General features: G+C 43.0%; 2 protein-coding genes across 2 annotated transcripts in view; one reads left to right on the plus strand and one right to left on the minus strand.

Moving 5' to 3' along the window:
* The window catches only part of LOC307016375 (uncharacterized protein), a 31,319-nt gene extending 22,434 nt beyond the window's left edge, over window positions 1–8,885 (minus strand). Inside the window, exons 1-8 of the mRNA XM_079645463.1 lie at window positions 8,504–8,885; window positions 8,158–8,244; window positions 7,162–7,285; window positions 6,977–7,079; window positions 4,727–4,840; window positions 4,528–4,644; window positions 2,104–2,264; window positions 1,582–1,728 (exon numbers count right to left, since the gene is read on the minus strand). Of these exons, the coding sequence (XP_079501589.1) occupies window positions 1,582–1,728; window positions 2,104–2,264; window positions 4,528–4,644; window positions 4,727–4,840; window positions 6,977–7,079; window positions 7,162–7,285; window positions 8,158–8,244; window positions 8,504–8,522 (872 nt within the window). The 5' untranslated portion in view covers window positions 8,523–8,885. The remainder of the gene's footprint in view (window positions 1–1,581; window positions 1,729–2,103; window positions 2,265–4,527; window positions 4,645–4,726; window positions 4,841–6,976; window positions 7,080–7,161; window positions 7,286–8,157; window positions 8,245–8,503) is intronic.
* Window positions 8,886–13,330: 4,445 nt separating this feature from the next.
* Window positions 13,331–21,876, plus strand: part of rmdn3 (regulator of microtubule dynamics 3) — a 31,752-nt gene continuing 23,206 nt past the window's right edge. The window contains exons 1-2 of the mRNA XM_079643067.1: window positions 13,331–13,961; window positions 14,877–15,066. Coding sequence (XP_079499193.1) covers window positions 13,763–13,961; window positions 14,877–15,066 — 389 coding nt within the window. The 5' untranslated portion in view covers window positions 13,331–13,762. The remainder of the gene's footprint in view (window positions 13,962–14,876; window positions 15,067–21,876) is intronic.

A 21,876-nucleotide genomic window follows, 5' to 3' on the forward strand; every position in this document is an offset into this window, starting at 1 on the left:
GGAAATAAAATGTTTGGCAACACTACGATATTTAGCAACAGGGAAAATGCAACTTTGCAATGCTGACGATTTAGGAATATCGCAACCATCAGTCAGCCGTGCCATAAACCAAACCATCAGCGCGCTCTCTAGACCACATATCATCCAACAGTTTATCCGGTTTCCTTTGGACAATCAACAACTACACAGGATCAAAGCCAACTTCATGGCAATTGCAGGTATGCCCGGTGCTATTGACGGGACGCACATAAAAATAATTGCGCCATCAAAAGATGAGGACGTGTTCGTCAATAGAAAGAAAGTACATTCCATCAACACGCAGATTGTTTTCATTCATCATGATAAGGGGACTTGAACGGCGGTATGGGCTGTTATTGAAAGTGTTTAAGTGCTGGAAATATGCTCATTGGATAATAGTTTGCAGGGTGCTTTTAATTGCCTCCTTGATTTAATGCAATTTACGTATTTTTATTGTTTGCTCTCTCTCTTTAAATTGCATATACAACGTCATTATCGTGGTCTGCACAAACTTGTCATCATGCGTGTATTCTGCTAACTACACTGTCCATAACTATTTGATAGGAATACATTTCTAGCCTAGGCTATTTCCTTGTTTTTCTGTGATTTAGTGGGCTCGTTTGTGGGATGTTGCGGATGAGTTTCAGCGAGACCACCTGCTCTGAACAACCAATCACCGTACTGACCGCTTCTAAACTCATGCACGAGAATCGACTTAATCCATAGCAACGGCGCGTCACTCTTAGTTCACTCTTAGTGATTTATCCTTAGTATGAGTAAGTCTCAGCGGCTTTGTGAATAACTTTTAAGAAAAAACTCTTACGTAAAATGTTTTAGCGCGAGTTAGGAGCACTCCTAGTGGTAAGATAAAATGCTTTGTGAATACGGCCCCTGAAGTAGAAACCCTGAACCAATGCTTCTGGTCAAGCTGCAGAAATATCTGTCTGAAGTATGAGATGAAATTACTGTCTTTGATGTTAGGTTTACCAATCAAAATACCAACTACTGCTAACAGTGCACTAAAGATGAGGTCCCATCTCTCAAAGGCTGGCAAAAATTATATTTGAGTTGGTTCCCCTGGGATATCTTACAAGTCTTTTACATCTAAAAAACATGGGATCACATTACTTACATTTCCTTGGGCCTGATTTATTGGCTATTATTGTTAAAGGAACTGCCTGAAAATCATAACTGACAATCATAAAAGAGATTGTCTTGTCATCTCCTAGGAAACGGAACCGTTTTCCTATTGATTCGTTTTGTTAAATCGTTTTGTCTTTTGTTTGTTGGTTTTGCTTTGTAATTATGTATTTGTCGTGTATCAGCTATGTCATTACTGAGATTGTAAAAAGCTAAATCAATAAACATTTAGTAAAAAGAAAGAAGAGCAACATTTTTTGCAGCTTACAAACACCTTACTAGTGGAGCCTATCTGGACGAGGTGCTCCAGCTGCTCTGCGACAGGGCTATTGCAACATGTTAGGGAATGTGTGTGAAGTGTTTTCACAGATGATTAAGATAAAGGCATCTCTCTGTAACTGAGCCCTGTGGGAGCTGCAGTACCTGCTGTGGTTCCGCAGCATGTCGAAGGTGGTGTGGCTGAAGAGGGCGGTGCCGGCCATGGCCTGGTAGCAGGGCTCCTTCTCAGGGTGCCGCAGCTTCTCCACGATACCCTCACAGTGCCTCAGCAGCTCATCCAGACCCAGCTCCCTGCGGGGAACACTAAAGTGTTGGGTTTCTTGGTTCTTTGTGGAAATGTGTTACACTTGCCTACAGATTTAACTTCCTGCATTGTAGTCTCATTTCGATGGAATAGGCTGCTTTTGTAAATTAAATGCTGTTCTGCGGTTGACATTCAAGGTACCAATAGGGTAACACTTGAGGTTTAACAAGTCACTTTACAGTTTTCCTTTACAGAGAAGTAGAGTAAATAATGACAATATCCTGATCGATAATGAAATGATTCACATCAGCTAATCTTACATTCACCTGATTTTTTTTATTCTGCAGTCAATAAAATGCACTCAGATCTCCTGAACCAGCACTGGGCTTTAGGTGGAGTAGGAGATCAGTGGAGAGTCTGACCTCCTTAGCTGCAGGAACGTGGCTTCGTTGGTGCAGCAGAAGTGCTGCAGCTCTCTGGAGGAGGAGGGCAGCGGCAGCCTGGACAGAGCCTGCAGGGTGGAGATACACGAGGGCAGCCGCTGGACCACCGACAGGAAGTCCTGAACAAACTCATCCACCTCCTGCAGGAGGCACAGGGCCAGTCAGTGTCATATCTGTTATAAACAGTGGTGTAAAGTAACTAAGTACATCAGACTTTAGTTCCACCTGGAGTAAATTCACAAGCTACCCTGCAGTATACAAAGTCATTCAAACTAGCTGCACCTTTACCAGCTTTGAGAACACTTTAATGATCAATCATTATAAAACATATCATATATTATTCTGAAATGGGCCAATCTGCATGATGACTACTAATTTTCGGACTATAAGGCGCACCTGAATATAAACCGCAGCAGCTAAATTGAATGATGTGTACATATATAAGCCGCACTGGACTGTAAGCCGCAGGTGTTTTAATGTTTAATTACCATAAGGGTTTGTGCACAGAGGGGATTGTCGGGAAAGAGATGGCTGTTTGAGGAAGCTCCCATTTATTAACATTTCAACAAACGAGTTGCATATTTGCATAACGTATTCAAGTGTTACCATTTAGTGCAATAGTAGCTACAGAACATGTACTGTGCTGTGTAAACTGTACTGTATCACATAGCGTTTCAGACACACAAACTTTTCAACTTTCAAACTTAAACGGTGCGCTCCCAGCACACGTACCGGCAGTGATCTACAGCAGTGGTTTTCAACCAGTGGTACGGGGACAAACTGTCTTGCTCTCGTTCTGTCTCTCGTACCACTCTCGGTTCCACTTTTACTTTTGCGCGCTACCTGTCTCACTCTTTTCCGGCCTCCAGCTTTTCCTGCTGGAGCCCGCCCCTTAAAGGTGGGGGGCGCGGACCGGCCATAAAGCCCATAGAGTTAAAGGTGGTGGACTGTAACCTGTAAAATCCATAGATTTAGGAGGTCCCCTAGTGGCCGTTAGCTGTAAAAATCCATAGATTAGCCGCACCGTTATATAAGCCGCAGCGTCGAAAAATGGGAAAAAAGGCACGGCTTATAGTCCGAAAATTACGGTACTTTTAGTAGTCATTCTATACAAGAAGTACAAGATCAGAGTACTTCTTCCACCTCTTTAAGACTATTGTGAACGGCTGTGGTTCCATGTGCTAAATATGTACACTGCAAAAAACAAAAAAAAAGAGTAGTAAAAGTAACTCACGACTTGTTTTATTTTGTGAAAGTAGCTCTCATCCTAAGAAAGGCTGGTGACCCCCGGCTTAGTGGGTGCACCTTGTATGGCAGCCGCTGCCAGTGAATGTGTGTGAATGCTGTATATGTAAAAGCGCTTCAAAACATGTTATTTGGTCCACGTACCATTTGAAATCATTTATTTATTTGATTAGGTTTAATGGCAGCCATCAGGGGCAAGTGGGAATAAAACTGTATTTTGCTCGCTTTAATAATATTGTGTGATTTTTACTTTCTAATGATATCTCTATTTACTGGCTTTCACGTCTTTGATACGTTTGGGAAATGTTCTTATTTGTTGTGATATTGTTAGTTACACTCTTTGTGCACCAACAGCCCCCGACTTGAATGATTTTCGCACAGCATAAGTTTTTGCAATCACTCAACATCCTGAACCCAAATGTAGGCCTAGCGCAGATAAAGCAGGTTATCCTCCTGAATAGGTCTCCTATAGGCAGAGAGCTGCCATTGTGAATGCATGCTGTCACCATGGCCCAATGCCCCAGATGAACATGAATGAATGTATAATGTAATAGGAAGAGGGGGGGCTCCTTTCACTTGCTAATAGGGTCAGCTGATCACACGAGGCATTTGCACAAGCTTCACCACGGTAACGAACAATAGATGGGGAAGACTCATGAATGAATCCTCACATGTGAAAGGAGACTACTCTTCATCACAGAGGAGCAATACTTCAAACACAAATAGGTGGAATAAATATTTGGCTGTAGTATTGTAAGTCACATTAACACAGTGTATGAGTGTTAGTGAGGATGTGTTTGTGAGTACACAGCAGAACAATGTTACACTGTGTTCAACCCTCTTCCTGATCATCAGACAGATTCAGGAGGTTTGTTCTGAGTCACTCGCATATCAGTATCACACAGCTCTTCCAAGTTTTTAGCTCAGGGGCGTCCAAACATTTTTCAATGAGAGCCACATACAGAAAAACATACGAAGGGCTGGGCCCCTCACTAGAGTACACAAAGCCAGATTTAAGAAAACACGCATTACCCTCAGACAGCCCAGACTTTAGAAACTAGTCTTAGCTGCTGGACACTTAGCCCTGCAGCATGAGTGTACCCTTGGAGGCATTCAAGGTTATAGCAATTAACAGAGGTATGACACAACAAATGTTACCTTAATGAAGGCCACCCAGCTCTGGTGGCAGTACATGAAGTAGCCGCCCAGCGATGGCGTTAGCTGGCTTCGGTCAATGTAGTTGGAGAGCTCTGAGATTTCTTTCAGAAGGACTTTCTGCAAAAAGATGAGAACAGCGTTACCTACTGAATCAAATCTAAATCAGATCCAGGGGGACAGCGTGTGTGGTGTCCTTCACCTTGAATGAGGCAGTGTAGCACTTTGACGGAGCCAGGAGCTTCAGCAACAGCTTCACAACATCCTTCTTTTTGGGCTGAATTATGTACACACTGTGGACGGTCCTCTTGTGCAGCTTGAGAAGAAAAAATATTCAACTCAGAACACTTTCTTTTGTAATCATTTCATTTGGAAAAGAGAAGAGTGTTAATTGGCCAGTTGGTGCCATTTGAACTGCGGTTCCAACCATGGCCACAACAGACAGGCCCAGGTCAACCTGTCGGGGCTAAATTCTGCTGTTGGATCCTTTTGAGCCCACATCTACTGCCCACTGTGCATCGTGTGTATCCCCAGGTACTCTTAAGGATTATATGTGCAGTAAATCAAATTACCAATACCTACTGATATTTAGTAAAGTGTAAATGAGGGTCCAAAGGGCTGTGTTTCAGTGAGTATTTGAGCAATTATTGATAAACATTTCACGCGTCTTTAAGACAAATCTATTAGTCGTGGAAAGCAACAACGATATATCTAGATGGGATGAAACACCAAAACACTGCATGATCATTGAGTTTTCTTACTAAAACATGTCAATATGCAACAACAGAGAAATATGTGAGAAGTGTGGATCTGAGAGTCAAAATGCAGCATCTCTACAGAATTGTGCTAATTTACTGCAATTTCACTCTGGCTTTTCTATTAAAAAACCCAAAGCATGTGACCAGCTATGCATGTGACACACAAACACACTTTTTTTCTCTCCCACACTCACAGGGTTCCACCATGAGCACAGATATGACGCACTTGGTACTTTGAAGATCAGCTCAGACTTCAGATCTTTGAGTCAATATAACAAAAGTTGCATACGTTTCTGCTCCAGGAGAGAGCTGTGCAGTCACAAGGTGAGGGCGTCACTGTGCCGTGTGCAAAGGACACACTCCAAGTCTTTCATGCATAATTCAGACAGAAACACCGAGCTGTGGTTTCACAAAAGCTCTGTTAATGCATGTGTCAAAGCGGTACAATACTTCACTTTCAACATGCAAGGTTAGATGAAATACCAGTCTTATCTGTCCTGCAGCAGGGAAGAATGCTCACTTCAGGACGAGACATTCTGCGCAGCCCTAATTCAGTTTTCAGCTACAGTTGGACTATTCTCTGACCACAGGCAATGACAAATCAACAGTTGGGCTGAATCCAGCAGTAAGTGAGCTATTGTGGTCGGTTAATGAATTCAGCAATGGTGTATGCAAGGTCACGGAGCAGCTTCAAGGACAAATATTTGACAGGCACATTAAACACTAATGGGGGACAGAACCCTGGGTTACTGTTCATCATTCAGTGTGTTATGTTAGGGGTTTACAATGCTGAACATGCAAAGTACTAGGATCTTGTACTTAAGTAAAAGTGCAAGTAGCAGAGTGTAAGAATACTGTTACAAGTAGAAGTCCTGCATTCAAAATGTTACTCAAGTAAAAGTAGACCTGTATTATCAAAATATACTTAAAGTACCAAAAGTAGTCATGGTGCAGATTGGTCCATTTCAGAATAATATATATGATATGTTTTATAATGATTGATCATGAAAGTGTTCTCAAAGCTGGTAAAGGTGCAGCTAGTTTGAATGACTTTGTATACTGCAGGGGAGCTTGTGAATTTACTCCAGGTGGAACTAAAGTCTGATTTAAGACTTGATTATATTTCACATCATTCATCCACATCTGTAAAGTAACTAAAGGGATTAAATACATGCAGTGGAGTAAAAGTACATCATTTACCTCTGAACTGTAGTGGTGTAAAAGTACAAAGTATCAAATCATTGAAATACTCAAGTAAAGTACTTCAGAATTGTCAAGTTAGATCAAAGCACTACTTTGCGCACCTTTTAACCCTCAAATGAAATACAGAGCTAAATCCCAGGTCTGTTGTACTTTAGACGTCTTGAGCATGTTTTCTCTTCAGTGATTGTGATAGTATGTTTTATGTTTGTTTTCCTTGTATTGCGTCTTAATATTTTGTCCTTGTTCGATGTTGCAAATGGAGCTGCTGTGATGCAAGAAAAATATCAGACCTGATCTGACAATAAAGTATTATTGAATCGTACCATAATGGATGTTATCCAGTTTTTCCAATGGTCATGCTTGCATCGGTAATCCTTCCCATACATCTAGAGGTGTTTTGTTCTGAAACCACATATCCATCATATGCACAACCATTGGAACCTGCTGCAGGCCATCCTCCACAGCAGCTTCCCACTCTGCCAGGAGCTTACCTCGAGCAGGAGCAGAGTCTCAGCGATGAACCTGGAGGTTTGGAGGGATGCATGCCTCAGATCAGCCACCACTGACACCAAGCCCTCCTTCTCCTGCTTCCTACTGTTGAGAGAGAACCATCCACCCATTAGTACACCTCCCTCTCATTCAAGTCATCACAATAAGCCTGCCTGACTGCTCTTACTTGTGCAGACCCAGAAAGTGATTTATGAAGTCCACCACTTCTGCTTTGCTGAGTTCTGAGGAGAGTTTGGCTTGTTCCTCTACTGGGAACACGATCAAAGGGCAGCCATGTTGATCAAAAGCACCTGTACGGATGGATGCAAAAAACATCTTTAAAATGTTTAGCTGAAAAAAAAGGATGATTAAAACATTCCAACATTTTTTATTCAAGCACATGCTCTGTCCATTACCTTATTAAATACAATATATCTTTCTATTATGATCAAAACATTTCAGGGATTACTGCCAACATTTCAATGTGTCGTGCAGTAATGTCATAATTTTTAAACAATTAATAAAAAAGGGCTGAGATAAGCTCTATAATTCTTAATAAGCATTTCCTATTCCTGGATAAACTTGCCACTGAATGCAGCACGACCACATTACAGTAACAGACAGAGGTGGGAGAAGTATTCAGATCTTGAAAATAAAGTAAAGTAAATAATAAAATAAATAAAGTAAAAGTAGAAGTACCAGCGTGTAGGACTACTCTGTTACAAGTAAAAGTCCTGCATCAAAATGTTACTAAAGTAAAACAGTATTAGCCTCAACATATAGTGAAAGTACCAAAAGTGAAAGTACTCACAATGCAGATTGGTCCGTTTCAGAATAATATACATGATATGCTTTATAATCATTAAAGTGTTCTCAAAGCTGGTAAAGGTGCAGCTAGTTAGAATGATGGAACTAAAGTCTTGATTATAATCCACATCTGTGAAGTAACTAAAAGGTATTAAATACATGTAGTGGAGGAAAAATATACCATTTACCTCTGAACTGTAGTGGAGTAGAAGTACATAGTAGTAGTACACAATTGAAATACTCATAAAAGTATAAGTATATATATATAAAGTATAAGTATCAACAACTGTACTCAAGTACAGTGCTTGAGTAAATGTACTTAGTTACTTCCCACCTCTGGTAATAGAAATAAGGAGTATGGAGGAGTGATAGCTACCAGGGAACAACACGACTGCAGAGTGGAGCACATGATCCGCAGGCAGCGGCGGGGAGGGGGGGCACTCCTGCACCGACCCCTGGACGCCTGAAAGTTTGTGGGAAATTATTATTTTTATTGAAAACACACCCGGCAAGAATTTCCAACAATCGTTGAAATATGACCACTGGAGGAACAGGTCCAGCAAATTCCTCACAGCCTTTGGAAAGAAAACCTGGCTGATGAACAGCACTCTGTAAAGTGGTGCGGCATGAACTAGAACTTTTGAAGTGAAATACATAAGCTTGTTATCCTCAGAGTGACTGTGGATGAGAAGCTTTGTCGCGTGCACACTTTTCTCTCCTACCTGTCGCGTGTCGGCTCATCTCAGATAGCTCCCTCGCGACTATTTTCCACAGCCGTTTGTCTATTGAAGTTGTCTCCCTTCGCCTTAAAGCGGTAAAACCTGGCCAACACCGAACAGTTCTACTGCGGGGCTGGAGAACGTTCGGACCGCGGCTTCTCGCTGCCTCTCTCCGCCATGTTGCCTCTCTCCGGCTGCAGCGTCTGGCTAAACCATGGGCTGAGCTAACCGACTGATGCTGCTCGGCTCTTTTATAAACTAAAGAGGGCGGAGATACACAGAGGAGGAGGACGGGCACAAAGTGCTCACAGCGACCTGGGCCTAGTCTAACCAGGTTTAACCTTTGTCTAACCTGGTTCAACCTTTATATTACTATGGGTTAAGGTTTAACCGGGCAGGCTCCTCCCTGTCCCCCAAAAAATATCCCCTCTCCAAATCTCAAAGATAAAGTCTTTGATAATAACTTTTGCAAACTTTATTAACTCAATTTGTGAGCATAAGACATATAATTATAATAATTATTTATAATACAATATCATATTATAATATTTGTGCTCCTCAAATTAGGACTTTGTGTTTACAATCAGTCTTAGGTCTTCATTCGTCACACATACGGGACATTGACATTGTTACAGCAAGTAAAGAGCCAAAGCTTAATATTTGATTTGATTTATTTCAAATGTATAAAACAATAATACAAAATAATTATAATGATATGAAACATGAGCAGTTTTGTACTATAAAAACTAAAGCAGTGTCAAATTGATAAACAAAAATATTACTGATTCTAAATTATATATAAACAATTAATAAGTATGCATAAACTTAAAGATAAGTTACACAATTTACAAAATACACATCCAAGTTTGGCTATAGTTTCCCAAAAACCTAATAATTTTGGTTAGAACATAAAATGAACAAATAACAACAAATCTAGATTTCAAGATTGATACACTTTCATCCACCCTGTTTCCTGTTTACTATAGTACATTATACATATACATATATATTACAAAATCAACAGAGGCTTTAGTTATTCTGTCCATACATGCTGTAAAGTTGGCTGATGTCTAAAGCTTCATACTTTTAAACTGTTCTCTGTCAAAAAAGACTGGTGGTCAGGAAGGTGTCACAAGAAAGCCTAATCAACTTTAGGCTGTGTTGAATTGCTTCTTCTGTGCAAGAGGATTTGCTTGTAAACAGTAGGTGTGGGGCTGAAAGAATTTGGCTTGGCATTGAAATTGGCATTGATCAATGTTGTTTCATGCACTGTGTGCACTTCTTCTGATGAAGTTTGATAGCTATGTGCAATTGATAAATACATTTGGGCTATTTGTTGTCTTTTTTAACTGTTTTGCTGTGATTTATTACTGCACACACTGATGTCTAAGCAAATGTACCGCTGCAACAATAACGTCCATCTTATTTTATATTATATTTCGTTATATTATCTTATGTTATCTTGTCTCATCTTATCTTGTCTGATCTTATCTTATCATTCAGGAGAACAAGATGGTATTGAGTTGCATTGTGGAAAAGGTCTCAAATGACCCATAGGAACTAATAAGAGTCAGGATCTCCCACCCTTCGATTTAAAAACTACAAATTCCAATCTCTATCACAAGTACCCAAATCTGGGAGTGCTATATTAAATCTCAGAAAAAGGCTTATACATTTAAACCATCATTTGTGTTCAGAAAATGTGTTTATTTCGTAAACATATACACAACTGTTTAACCCTTAGATGCACGAGTGACTGGACCCTACACTCTTCCATAAGTGGGTCAAAAAGGACCCGTATTAGAATAATATGTGTTTTTATGCCATTTTTGTCCTTTTGGTTAAGAAAAATCACATATTTTGGTTCACACTAGAAATATTTTCTATTTAATTTTTCACTATTTACAATTTTAGACATTTGTTTTACATTTAAAAAAAATACGTTTTCCCATAGGATTCCATAGAAATGCATGCGGGTCATTTTTGACCCACCTATGGAAGCTTAGGGTAGTAATACAAAAACTACAATTTCTTAAAATGTAAATTACAAATTTGAATGGCATGATATCCAAAACATGTTTTTTGAGGAATAGCTGGAATATGAAATGATAACAATTTTTAATTACAAAGATACTTCAAGAAAACCACCTCACCGGGTCCAAAAAGACCCACTTATGCATCTAAGGGTTAAATTAATACTGCAAACTATACTTGAATAAATGACGAAATAAAGAAAAAGTTCACATTTGTGATGTGGTGACCCTGTAGTGCCAGTTAGTCAGGTCAGTTGTGCCTGCAAGCATTTCCTGCTTAGGAAACCGTTTCTGTTGCACTGAACAGGTCCGACTGCATACTGTACCTCATGAATCGTTCAAACACAGATCCTTTGTTTTGCTTTGGTAATTATTCAATTAGCTTTGTCCTAATGTAATAGTTCCTAACCAGCATCAACATTAAGTGCTACATTACACCACAGAACATTCTAAGGCAGGTGCAAAAAGAAATAACCAAAGCTGTTTTTGTTCATTAGTTAGGATACATTGGGAGAGTTTCCAAGACCAGGCCTGAACTCTCTGTGAGTATGTGTGAGTAACATCAACAATGTTGCTCTACTTCCTCCCTGCAGGGGTCATGCTGATTTCACCTCTTCATGAATGACATTGTTCTTTCACTTGGAAACATTCTTGGCATGGTTCAGTGGTGGCATACAAAAAACAATGGTTTCATTTATTGTTTAGCGTGCACACTTGGGTCAGGTTCATGGAAGCAAAATGGCTGAGCTCCCTGCCACTCCCTGGCATCATGAGGATGCTGTCCTCCGAGCATGTTTTACAGGTTTCTTCACCTTCTTGAATATAAAGGAACAATGTCTTGTCTTGCGTCACACCTCACCTTTAAGGTAGACCCATGAAGACCACAGGCTGAAACGTGACAATAACATTTCAGCTTCAAATCAAGGGCAAGTAGAAATGCTGGCTCTGTCATCGGCATTAAAATTGACACTTTTGATGCCGTGGTGGAGAGGAGGATTCTGAACAAACTGTTATCCATCATGGATAACCCCACCCACCCCCTCCACCAGCAGCAGCTGGACAAGCAAGAAATGAAAGGGGGTTTTATGTTGTCGTTGCTGTGGGCCAATTTAATCTACCTTCTTTAGGGGCCCTTTCTGGTCCGGGGCCCCAATCAGTTGCGCCCCTGCATGTAACATTGATATCTAATTTAATATGCCCTTCAATAGTGTTCTATTTGTCAGATTTGGTCAGATCTTCTATTATGAGATGTTTATATTGTATAATTGTTTAATTGCATATTCTAATATTTTGTATTTCTAATTTTACTTTGTTTCACATGCTGCTGCAAAAACATTTCCAAATTTGGGATCAATAAAGGATATTTTATCTTATCTTATGTAGGCTACTATGATCACATTTGGACATAAAAATCATTTTTTAAAAGTCATATTTTTGCTTTGTATCTTATCATTTATCCTATTCAACAAATAAGTCTGGTGGAAGAGGTGGAAGGAGTACTCAGATATTTTACTTAAGTAAAAGAAAAATACTCTGTTACAAGTAAAAGTCCTGCATTCAAATATGTACTTGGGAAAAAAAGTAAAAATGTTTTTGCATCAAAATATCCGTAAAGTACAAAAAGTACTCATTTTCCAGTATGGCCCATATCAGATTTAAAAACATTGCATTTTTGGATTATAATTATTCATGGTTTAATCAGAATCAGATTTACCAAGTCGGTTTACACACATGAGGAATTTGCTTTGGTATATGTAGTGGATACAAAGACACAGAAGAAAATGCAGCAAAACAAAATTAAATTAAAATAGGACCATTTTGACAGCTATTTAGAAAAACTATTTTAAGACTATTATAAAAAAAATAACAACATTTAAATATGACGAATACGGTATACTGTATTTAAAGTGGAGAGCTGTGCTGATTTAAAAGAGGTAGTGCAACATGTTGTTCAGGATTTATAATTTAAAAAAAGAACATGATGTGCATTAATGTAATGCATAATGTTTTTCTGGGGTGGTTGAAAGTCAGTGTCAGTCGGGGGGCCGAGCCTTGTTGATAAGGCCGGTAGAGGAAGAAACTGTTCGGGTGGTGAGAGGTTTTGGTCCTGGTGGAGCACAGCCTCCTGCCAGAGAGGAGAACAGTTTGTGTCCAGGGTGGGAGGGGTTGCCCACTATCTTCCCTGCCCACCTCAGGGTCCTGGGGGCAGGCCGGAGGCGTGCAGGCTGTGGTGAGATTGCATACTTCCTGAAGTCCACAACCATCTCCATTGTCTTGAGAGCATTGAGCTCCAGGTGGTTGTTCCTGCACCAGGTTACCAGATGGTACATCTCCCACCTAGGCAGACTCGCCCCCACCAGAGATGAGTCCGATGAGGGAGCCTAGGCTTATAGTATATTATATATTATTATTATTATTATTATTATTATTATTATTATTATTATTATTATTATTATTATTATTATTATAATATAGTATTAATGTCAATGTTGCACTTTGTAAAGTGGTAGATTATTTAAATTATTGATATACTTCCTAGTAGTTTAACCTAATACATAATGATTAATACGTTGATTTATATTCTGTATTATTAATCCATACCTGCAAAGTAGCTCGTTACTAAAACATTTCCTCCAAAATGTTTACTTGAGTAAATGTACTGAGTTACACTCCCCACTGTGTCTACTTAGTTGTATAATGTTGACATACTACCTAATATTATACATAATAATGCAGCCCTCTCGACAACATCTTTTATTTTGGAAATTGGAACAGGAAATTGTGTCCCCATGCGCTCGCCTCGTTGCTGCTGATGTGATGCAGTTACGTTTGACATTTCATAGCATCGTAGCTGCTAGTCGACTAAATACCTTCATAAGATGTAAACAAACCGTTTTGTTTATTATTTTTAAACTTTTGAACGTTTCGTCTTGAATTATTACTAGGACAGGTCTAAAGGAGAATTGTAACATTTGCGTCAAGCTTATTATTGTGTTATTAGCCAGTGGAGGCTATTACAGTCACAGGCTATTGACACTTGGCTAACGTGCTAGCAGTGAGCGTGCCCCCTGTCAAGCATCTTTTCGGAACTGAGATAATATACGTCCAGCGGCTTGAGGCATGTCGTTTGTATCCTGAAATAAGTTACAGGTAGACATGGTTGGTGACGTATGTAAGCAGAGCTAAGTTATTACCGTAAACTGTTAAACGACTAGAGGAGCGTGCAGAGATGAACGCGCAGCTCGGGAGGAGTGGGCTCGTGGGGCTTGCTGTCGCAGCTACAGCAGGCTGTGGCTTGGTCGCCTACATCATCTACAAGGAGATCAGCAGGATAAGAGCCCAGAGACTGGTGCTGGAAGCCAGGCCGCTGTTAGACGGGGCGGGGGAAGCTGTGCTGCTGGGGACGCTGGAGGCTCTGGAGGCTCAAGGTGGGTTACTCAGTGCCTGATACTGACTGTCAGAAACATGTTAGTGTGTGAGCGAGAGGCATGGTTCCAACTGCGTAATACGAATGCAGGGACTGAAGGTAAATGTTGCTTGAGTTACGGTGATGAGTCATATACCCAACATGGCAACTTTATAAACCTTGGCACGTTCTTGGTATTTTCCCCTAAATGCATTGCAGTTCTGGATCACCACAGCTGAGAACAATTAGTGTTTTTCAATCCATGATTCAGTTTCTTTTGAGGCTTGGTATTTATTTTATATCAATTTCAGTTTACTGTCCGTGTCCAGTAAAATTAAATGACAAATATCCTGAGTGTTGATATCTTATTAAAAGCACTGTAATCCCCTAAACATTTAATATGAAACTTAACATGTTTAGATGGAAGAGATAAGCATGAGTTGAGCATACTCTAGCTCCAGTCTGTGCCTGCTGTGCATATGACCTTTCACCTCTCTTTTAGAGTAAAGATCATTAGATAAACATAGTAGGTACTTTTGCTGCAGCCCTCCTTCAAAGCTACCTTTTTCTTGCCTTCTGTATCCACAATAAATTGGTATTTTATCAAAATCTCAATATGATGTAGTGCAGTATCCATTTCCCAGTAAGGGCAACATTTGGTAAAGACAACATATATGAAACTATCATTCTGAATTAAGTATTAGGTGGAGCTGCAGAGATATGACATCCTTCAAACTATTTCCCAGCCATAATACAAACATTATTGTTAAAATAAAAATAAACCAATGATAATTTTAATATAGGCCTATATTTGAATAATTATGTGAATAATGTAATTTATAATTGTTCTATTACTGCGAATCATAATGAAATTGCAATTAGTCAGTTATGCAGCCTTACCCTCATCCTCCATGTCCTGCCCCCCCCCCCCCTTTAGAGGCGGAGGCCCAGCAGCAGGCTCTGGCAGCGGTGCAGGCCGTGGTACAGGGCCTGTCACCAGAGCAGCAGCTGGAGGTGAGGAACCAGCTGGACGAGGTGCTGAGCTGTGTATCCTCACTGCGCTCAGAGGTGGCCGAGCTGAGGGGGGGGCTGCAGGACATCGCCATGCAGATCATCCAGGATGTCAAGTGAGTTGCCGTGGTGATGTGAAGCGTCTGACTCTGACCAAATTAGCCTTTATAATAATAATTAGGGATGTCCCGATCACCTTTTTTTGCTCCCGATCCGATTCCGATCGTTTGATTTTGACAATTTGCCGATACCGATTTTTCCCGATCCGATCTTTATGCAATGCATTACAGTAAGAGAACAAAAAGCATTCAAGTCGTCCCTTAAGGTTATTTTTTCTTATTTAAATTGGATATTCTATCCAACATGGATATAGCTTCTTTCTTTGACAGCAGCATTGGATCAGTTCAGTTGTGCAGCATTGGATCAAAACAAAATAAAGCTTTCAGTACTCGTTAGCTTACTGCTACAATTAGACACTGCGCCCTGCCCACTCTGTTGCCAGATTTGAGAGAAATAAGCAACCAGGTCTATGAAAACAAGCCCCAAAGAAGCAACACATACATTATGTTCTGTCATTTGAAACCAAAACTAAGGCCTCAGGATGACTTTAAGACTTGAACATGGTCATTTTTGTTTTGTAGCATTGAATACAAAATAAAAAAAAAAAAAGATCTCCCGATTCCGATCTTTTGAAAATCACGTGATCGGCTCCGATCACGTGATCGGATCGGGACATCTCTAATAATAATAATAATATAATACATTTTCCTGGTGCAGAAAGCGCCTAATTAATGTATTTATTATTTATCATACCAGGGCAGGGCTTCTATCAAACACTCTTCTCATCAACAATATCTTACTTGAACTTAGTACCCTGGAGTACAGTCGACCATGACATCCTGATCTCTCGCTTGGAGCAGTGGGTGGGCATTAAGGGGAAAGCCCTGGAATGGTTCAGGTCATATCTGGAGGACAGAACTTTCTCTGTCAGCCTTGGTGACTCCGAGTCATCCTCTGCTCCACTCCTGTATGGGGTCCCACAGGGATCAGCATTAGGCCCCCTGCTATTCTCCCTCTATTTGCTCCTTCTTGGGTCCATACTTAGTAAGCACGGCAGCGCATTCCACTGCTATGCTGATGATAGCCAGATTTATGTCCCACTAAAAAGGAAGGATTTGGTTTTTGGTGGCACCACTGGCACCACTTCTGTAGACCTGGGTTCCCTGGCTAAGTACACCAAGCACACCATTACGAACCTTGGCATTAAAATAGACCCTGAACTAAAACTTAAGATTAAATCTGTGGTAAAAACAAGCTTTTATCACCTGAGGCAGCTAGCCAAAATAAAACCTTTTCTAAGTAATCCACGCCTTTGTCACCACTTGGCTGGATTACTGTAACTCTCTCTACATGGGGGTCAGTGGGTCCTCCCTCGCTCGTCTGCAGTGGGTGCAAAATGCCGCAGCAAGGCTTTTAACTGGCACACGGAAATATGACCCAGTTTCCCCCATTTTGGTTTCGCTCCACTGGCTGCCAATGCATTTAAGATCCATCCATCCATCCATTTTCTCTCGCTTATCCGTGGTCGGGTCGCGGAGGTAGCAGTTCCAGCAGAGAGCCCCCAACTTTCTTTTCCCTGGCCACATCAACCAGCTCTGACTGGGGGATCCCAAGGCGCTCCCAGGCCAGCGAAGAGATATAATCCCTCCACCTGGTCCTAGGTCTACCCCTTGGTCTCTTCCCAGCTGGACGTGCCTGGAACACCTCCCGAGGGAGGCGCCCAGGTGGAATCCTAACTAGGTGCCCGAACCACCTCAACTGGCTCCTTTCGACGCGAAGGAGGAGCGGTTCAACTCCGAGTCCCTCCCGGATGACCGAACTTCTCACCTTATCCCTAAGTGAGACACTAGCCACCCTGCGGAGAAAACCCATCTCGGCCGCTTGTACCCGCGATCTCGTTCTTTCGGTTATGACCCATCCTTCATGACCATAGGTGAGGGTAGGAACAAAAATGGCCAGGTAGACAAAGAGCTTTGCCTTCTGGCTCAGCTCCCTTTTCGTCACAACGGTGCGGTAAAGCGACTGCAGTACCGCTCCCGCTGCTCCGATTCTCCCACCCATCTCACGCTCCATTGTTCCCTCACTCGATAACAAGACCCCGAGATACTTGAACTCCTTCACTTGGGGTAAGGACTCATTCCCTACTTGGAGTGGACAGTCCATCGGTTTCCTGCTGACAACCATGGCCTCAGATTTGGAGGTGCTGATCCTCTTCCCAGCCGCTTCACACTCGGTTGCAAACCGATCCAGTGAGTGCTGAAGGTCGCAGACCGATGAAGCCATCAGAACCACATCATCTGCAAAAAGCAGTGGTGCAATCCTTAGTCCACCAAACTGCAGACCCCCTCCCCCACGACTACGCCTCGAAATCCGATCCATGTATATTACAAACAGGATTGGTGACAAAGCGCAGCCTTGGTGAAGGCCAACCCTCACCTGAAATGGGTCCGACTTACTGCCGAGGACCCGGACACAGCTCTCGCTTTGGGAGTACAGATATTGGATGGCCCTGAGTAAAGACCCCCTCACCCCATAATCCCGCAGCACCTCCCACAGTGACTCCCTGGGAACCCGGTCATACGCCTTCTCCAAGTCCACAAAACAGATGTAGACTGGATAAGCGTACTCCCAGGCCCCCTCCAGGATCCTTGCGAGAGTAAAAAGTTGATCCGTCGTTCCACGACCAGGACGGAATCTGCATTGTTCCTCCTCAATCTGAAGTTCGACAATCGGCCTGATCCTCCTTTCGAGTACCTTAGAGTAAACTTTCCCGGGGAGGCTGAGTAGTGTGATGCCTCTGTAATTGGCACACACCCTCTGATCCCCCTTTTTAAAAAGGGGAACCACCACCCCGGTCTGCCACTCCTTCGGTACTGTTTCCGACTTCCACGCAACGTTGATGAGACGTGTCAACCATGACAGTCCCTCAACACCCAGAGCCTTCAGCATTTCTGGGCGGATCTCATCCACCCCCGGGGCTTTGCCACTGTGAAGTTGTTTGACGACCTCAGTGAACTCCCCCCGGGAGATTTGTGTGGATCCCCCGTCATACTCATTACATTACATTACATTGCATTTAACTGACACTTTTATCCAAAGCGACTTACAATAAGTGCATTCGACCAGGAAGATAAAACCTTGAAGAAAATAGAATCATATAAGTACATCAGGTTTCATAGAGCCAAACATTTCAAGTGCTACTCAACTGCCTTTAGATAAGCCAGTCCTGTATTAGTATATAAGTGCTTTGTTAGTAATTCTATCGCTTGAAGTGGAGTCGAAAGAGATGAGTTTTCAGTCTGCGCCGGAAGATGTGTAAGCTTTCTGCTGTCCTGATTTCAATGGAGAGCTCATTCCACCATTTTGGAGCCAGGATAGCAAACTCATGAGTTTTTGCTGATGGGAACTTGGGTCCCACTCGCAGTGCGGGTGCAGCGAGCTGTTTGGCCGATGCAGAGCGGAGTGCACGTGCTGGGGTGTACGGTTTAACCATGTCCTGGATGTAGGAAGGGCCGGATCCATTCGCAGCATGGTACGCAAGTACCAGCGTCTTGAACACTTGAATTGGATTCTAGCAGTTACCGGAAGCCAGTGAAGGGAGCGGAGGAGCAGCGTGGTGTGGGAAAATGTTGGAAGGTTGAAGACCAGACGAGCCGCTGCATTCTGGATTAGCTGCAGAGGTCGGATGGCACATGCAGGTAGACCAGCCAGGAGGGAGTTGCAGTAGTCTAGGCGTGAGATGACGAGAGCCTGGACCAGAACCTGCGTGTAAAGTGTGTATCTGCAGCAGCGGGTTGTAGCAGCAATGTTTGCAGTGAAGGACAATTTGTTATTTAGGGTCCCACCCAGATTCCTTGCAGTCTGAGTCGGGGAAACAACAGAGGTTCCGATGTTGATTGTTAGGTCAAGAGTGGGACAATCTTTTCCCGGAAGGAAAAGCAGTTCAGTCTTGTCAAGGTTGAGCTTGAGGTGATGAGCAGACATCCACTGAGAGATGTCTGCTAGGCTAGTTCCTCAAAGTGCTCCTTCCAACGCCCTAACACTCCATCAGTTGAGGTCAACAACGTCCCATCCTTACTGTACACAGCTTGGATGGTTCCCTGCTTCCCCCTCCTGAGGTGTCGGACAGTTTTCCAGAACAACTTTGGTGCCGCCCGAAAGTCCTTTTCCATGTCTTCTCCGAACTTCTCCCACACCCGCTGCTTTGCCTCGGCCATGGCTGAGGCTGCTGCCCTTCGTGCCTGTCGGTACCTTGCAACTGCCTCGGGAGTCCCCCGGGATAACAAATCCCTGAAGGCCTCCTTCTTCAGTCGGACGGCTTCCCTGACCACCGGTGTCCACCTGGAGGTTCGAGGGTTACCGCCCCTTGAAGCAGCTAGGACCTTGAGACCACAGCTCCCCGCAGCGGCTTCAGCAATAGAGGCTTTGAACACCGACCACTCTGGTTCAATGTCCCCAACCTCCACAGGAATGCCCGAAAAGCTCCGCCGGAGGTGTGAGTTGAAGGCCTCCTGAACTTGGGCCTCCTCCAGACGTTCCCAGTTCACCCGAACTACACGTTTGGGCTTACCAGGTCTATCCAGAGGCTTCCCCCGCCTCTCGACCCAACTCACCACCAGATGGTGATCAGTTGACAACTCCGCCCCTCTCTTTACCCGAGTGTCCAAAACATACGGCCTCAGGTCCGATGATACGATAACGAAATCAATCATGGACCTTCTGCCTAGGGTGCTCTGGTACCACGTACACTTATGAGCATCCTTATGTTCGAACATGGTGTTTGTTATGGCCAATCCATGACTAGCACAGAAGTCCAGTAACAAACCACCACTCCGGTTCAGATCGGGGGGCCGTTCCTCCCAATCACTCCCCTCCAAGTGTCTCCATCATTGCCCACATGTGCGTTGAAGTCTCCCAGCAAGATTAAAGAGTCCCCTTCAGGAGCCCCATACAGGACTCTTTCCAGGGTCTCCAAGAAGGCCGTATACTCTGAACTGCTGTTGGGTGCATAAGCACACAAAACAGTCAGAGTTTTCCCCCCCATAACCCGCAGGCGTAGGGAGGCGACCCTCTCGTCCACTGGGGTAAACTCTAACCACGAAGCACCCAACCGGGGACTTGTGAGTATCCCCACACCCGCCCGGCGCCTCACATCTTGAGCAACTCCGGAGAAGAATAGTGTCCAATGCCTATCCAGAAGTAAGGTTCCAGATCCGACGCTGTTCGTAGAGGTGAGCCCAACCAGATCCAACTGGTAACGCTCCACCTCCCGCACAAGCTCCGACTCCTTCCCCCCCAGAGAGGTGACGTTCCACGTCCCCAAAGCCAGCTTCTGTCGCCCGGGTCTGGTCCGTCGAGACCCTCTGCCTTCACTGCCATCCGACCCCATCGCTGTTTCCCGTAGGTGGTGGGCCCGCGGGACGGAGAAGCGGAGGTGTTGCCCACGTTGCCTTTTCGGGCTGTGCAAGCCCGGCCACCAGATGCTCGCCGACGAGTCCTCCTTCTGGGCCTGGCTCCAGAAGGGGACCCCGGGCTTCCTCCGGGCCGGGTATCCTCACTTCGTGTGTCATCTTTCATGAGGTCTTGTGAACCAATCTTAGTCTGGCCCCTTGCCTGAGACCAATTTGCCAGGGGAGACCCTACCAGGAACACATTTAAGATTAATTTCAAAATCCTTTTATTTACTTTTAAATCCCTAAATGGCATGCTCTTTTTGAGCTGCTACCTAGGCCTGTCACGATAATTAATTTTGTTGGACGATACATTTTCCTGAATATTATTGAGATTAACGATAATATTGTCGGCACCGTTGTAAGAACATTTCAGACCACTGACATAATGATAATATTAATGCTGTCAAAATTATCGCGTTAACGGCGGTAATACATTTTTAAAATTAATTGCGTTAAAAATATTTAACACATTTAACGCATGTGCAGAATGGCCCACCCCATACATCCCACCAGTGGCAGCGCTGGGGTAGGCTACAGCCATACCAAGAAACGGCTTAGCCCCACCATGAAAAATGATGTTAAAGTAAGCTAAATAAAGTCCGCCAACTCGCGCCAAGTAAATTGCACAGACAGCAGTTGGTAAGATTGATTTCAGTAGCCACTTGTCTGGAAATACCGAAGACTAGAAACGGTTTTGAAAACTTTTTTCACGTAGTGATCGTCTTCTCAATAGAACATCTTTGATAATGTCTTCTGGCCAATCAGAATCAAGATAACGGCTTGGTGTTGTTGCAGGAATTCCTGACGGAGAATACTTTTGCGGTAGTGCATCTCTATATACATCGATATAACTTTACGTTGATAGAAATCAACACGTAATGAAATAAGACCCCACGGTTTGATGATTGATAGGTGTGTGGTAGGGCTGAACGATTAACCGATTTTAAATCGAAATCGCGATTTTAAATGATGCGATTATCAAATCGCGAAAGCCTGCGATTTTTTTTTACATATATATTTTTTTTTCTTCTTGCTTGTCAGTCATCCACACCAATCAGAAGTGCTGTGCTCCACATGTACCAGCCATTGTTAATCAATCAGAAGTGGCCCATGATAGAAGGTGATAGACAGATTGATCCAGTCACCTGCCAAGTGCTTTTGAAAGTGCCAGCCCTTTCCAAATGGCTTCCAATGGAGCTTTCCTAGATGGTTTGGTGAAACAAACCATCTGAGTCAGGTTAGTAATGCTCCATGACATGTTTCTATTACAGGGTGAATCTTAAACTGAAACTTGACTTTAAAGCAACCCAACGGAAGTTTCATGTAAGTTTAGTTCATTCACTCGTAGCTCGGGCTGCGCGGGTGCTAGAGACGGGAGTACGTTGATACGACCTTCCTAGCCGGAGTTATGGC

The sequence above is a fragment of the Notothenia rossii genome (assembly GCF_949606895.1).
Source record: "Notothenia rossii genome assembly, chromosome: 8".
Classification (NCBI taxonomy): Eukaryota; Metazoa; Chordata; class Actinopteri; order Perciformes; family Nototheniidae; genus Notothenia; species Notothenia rossii.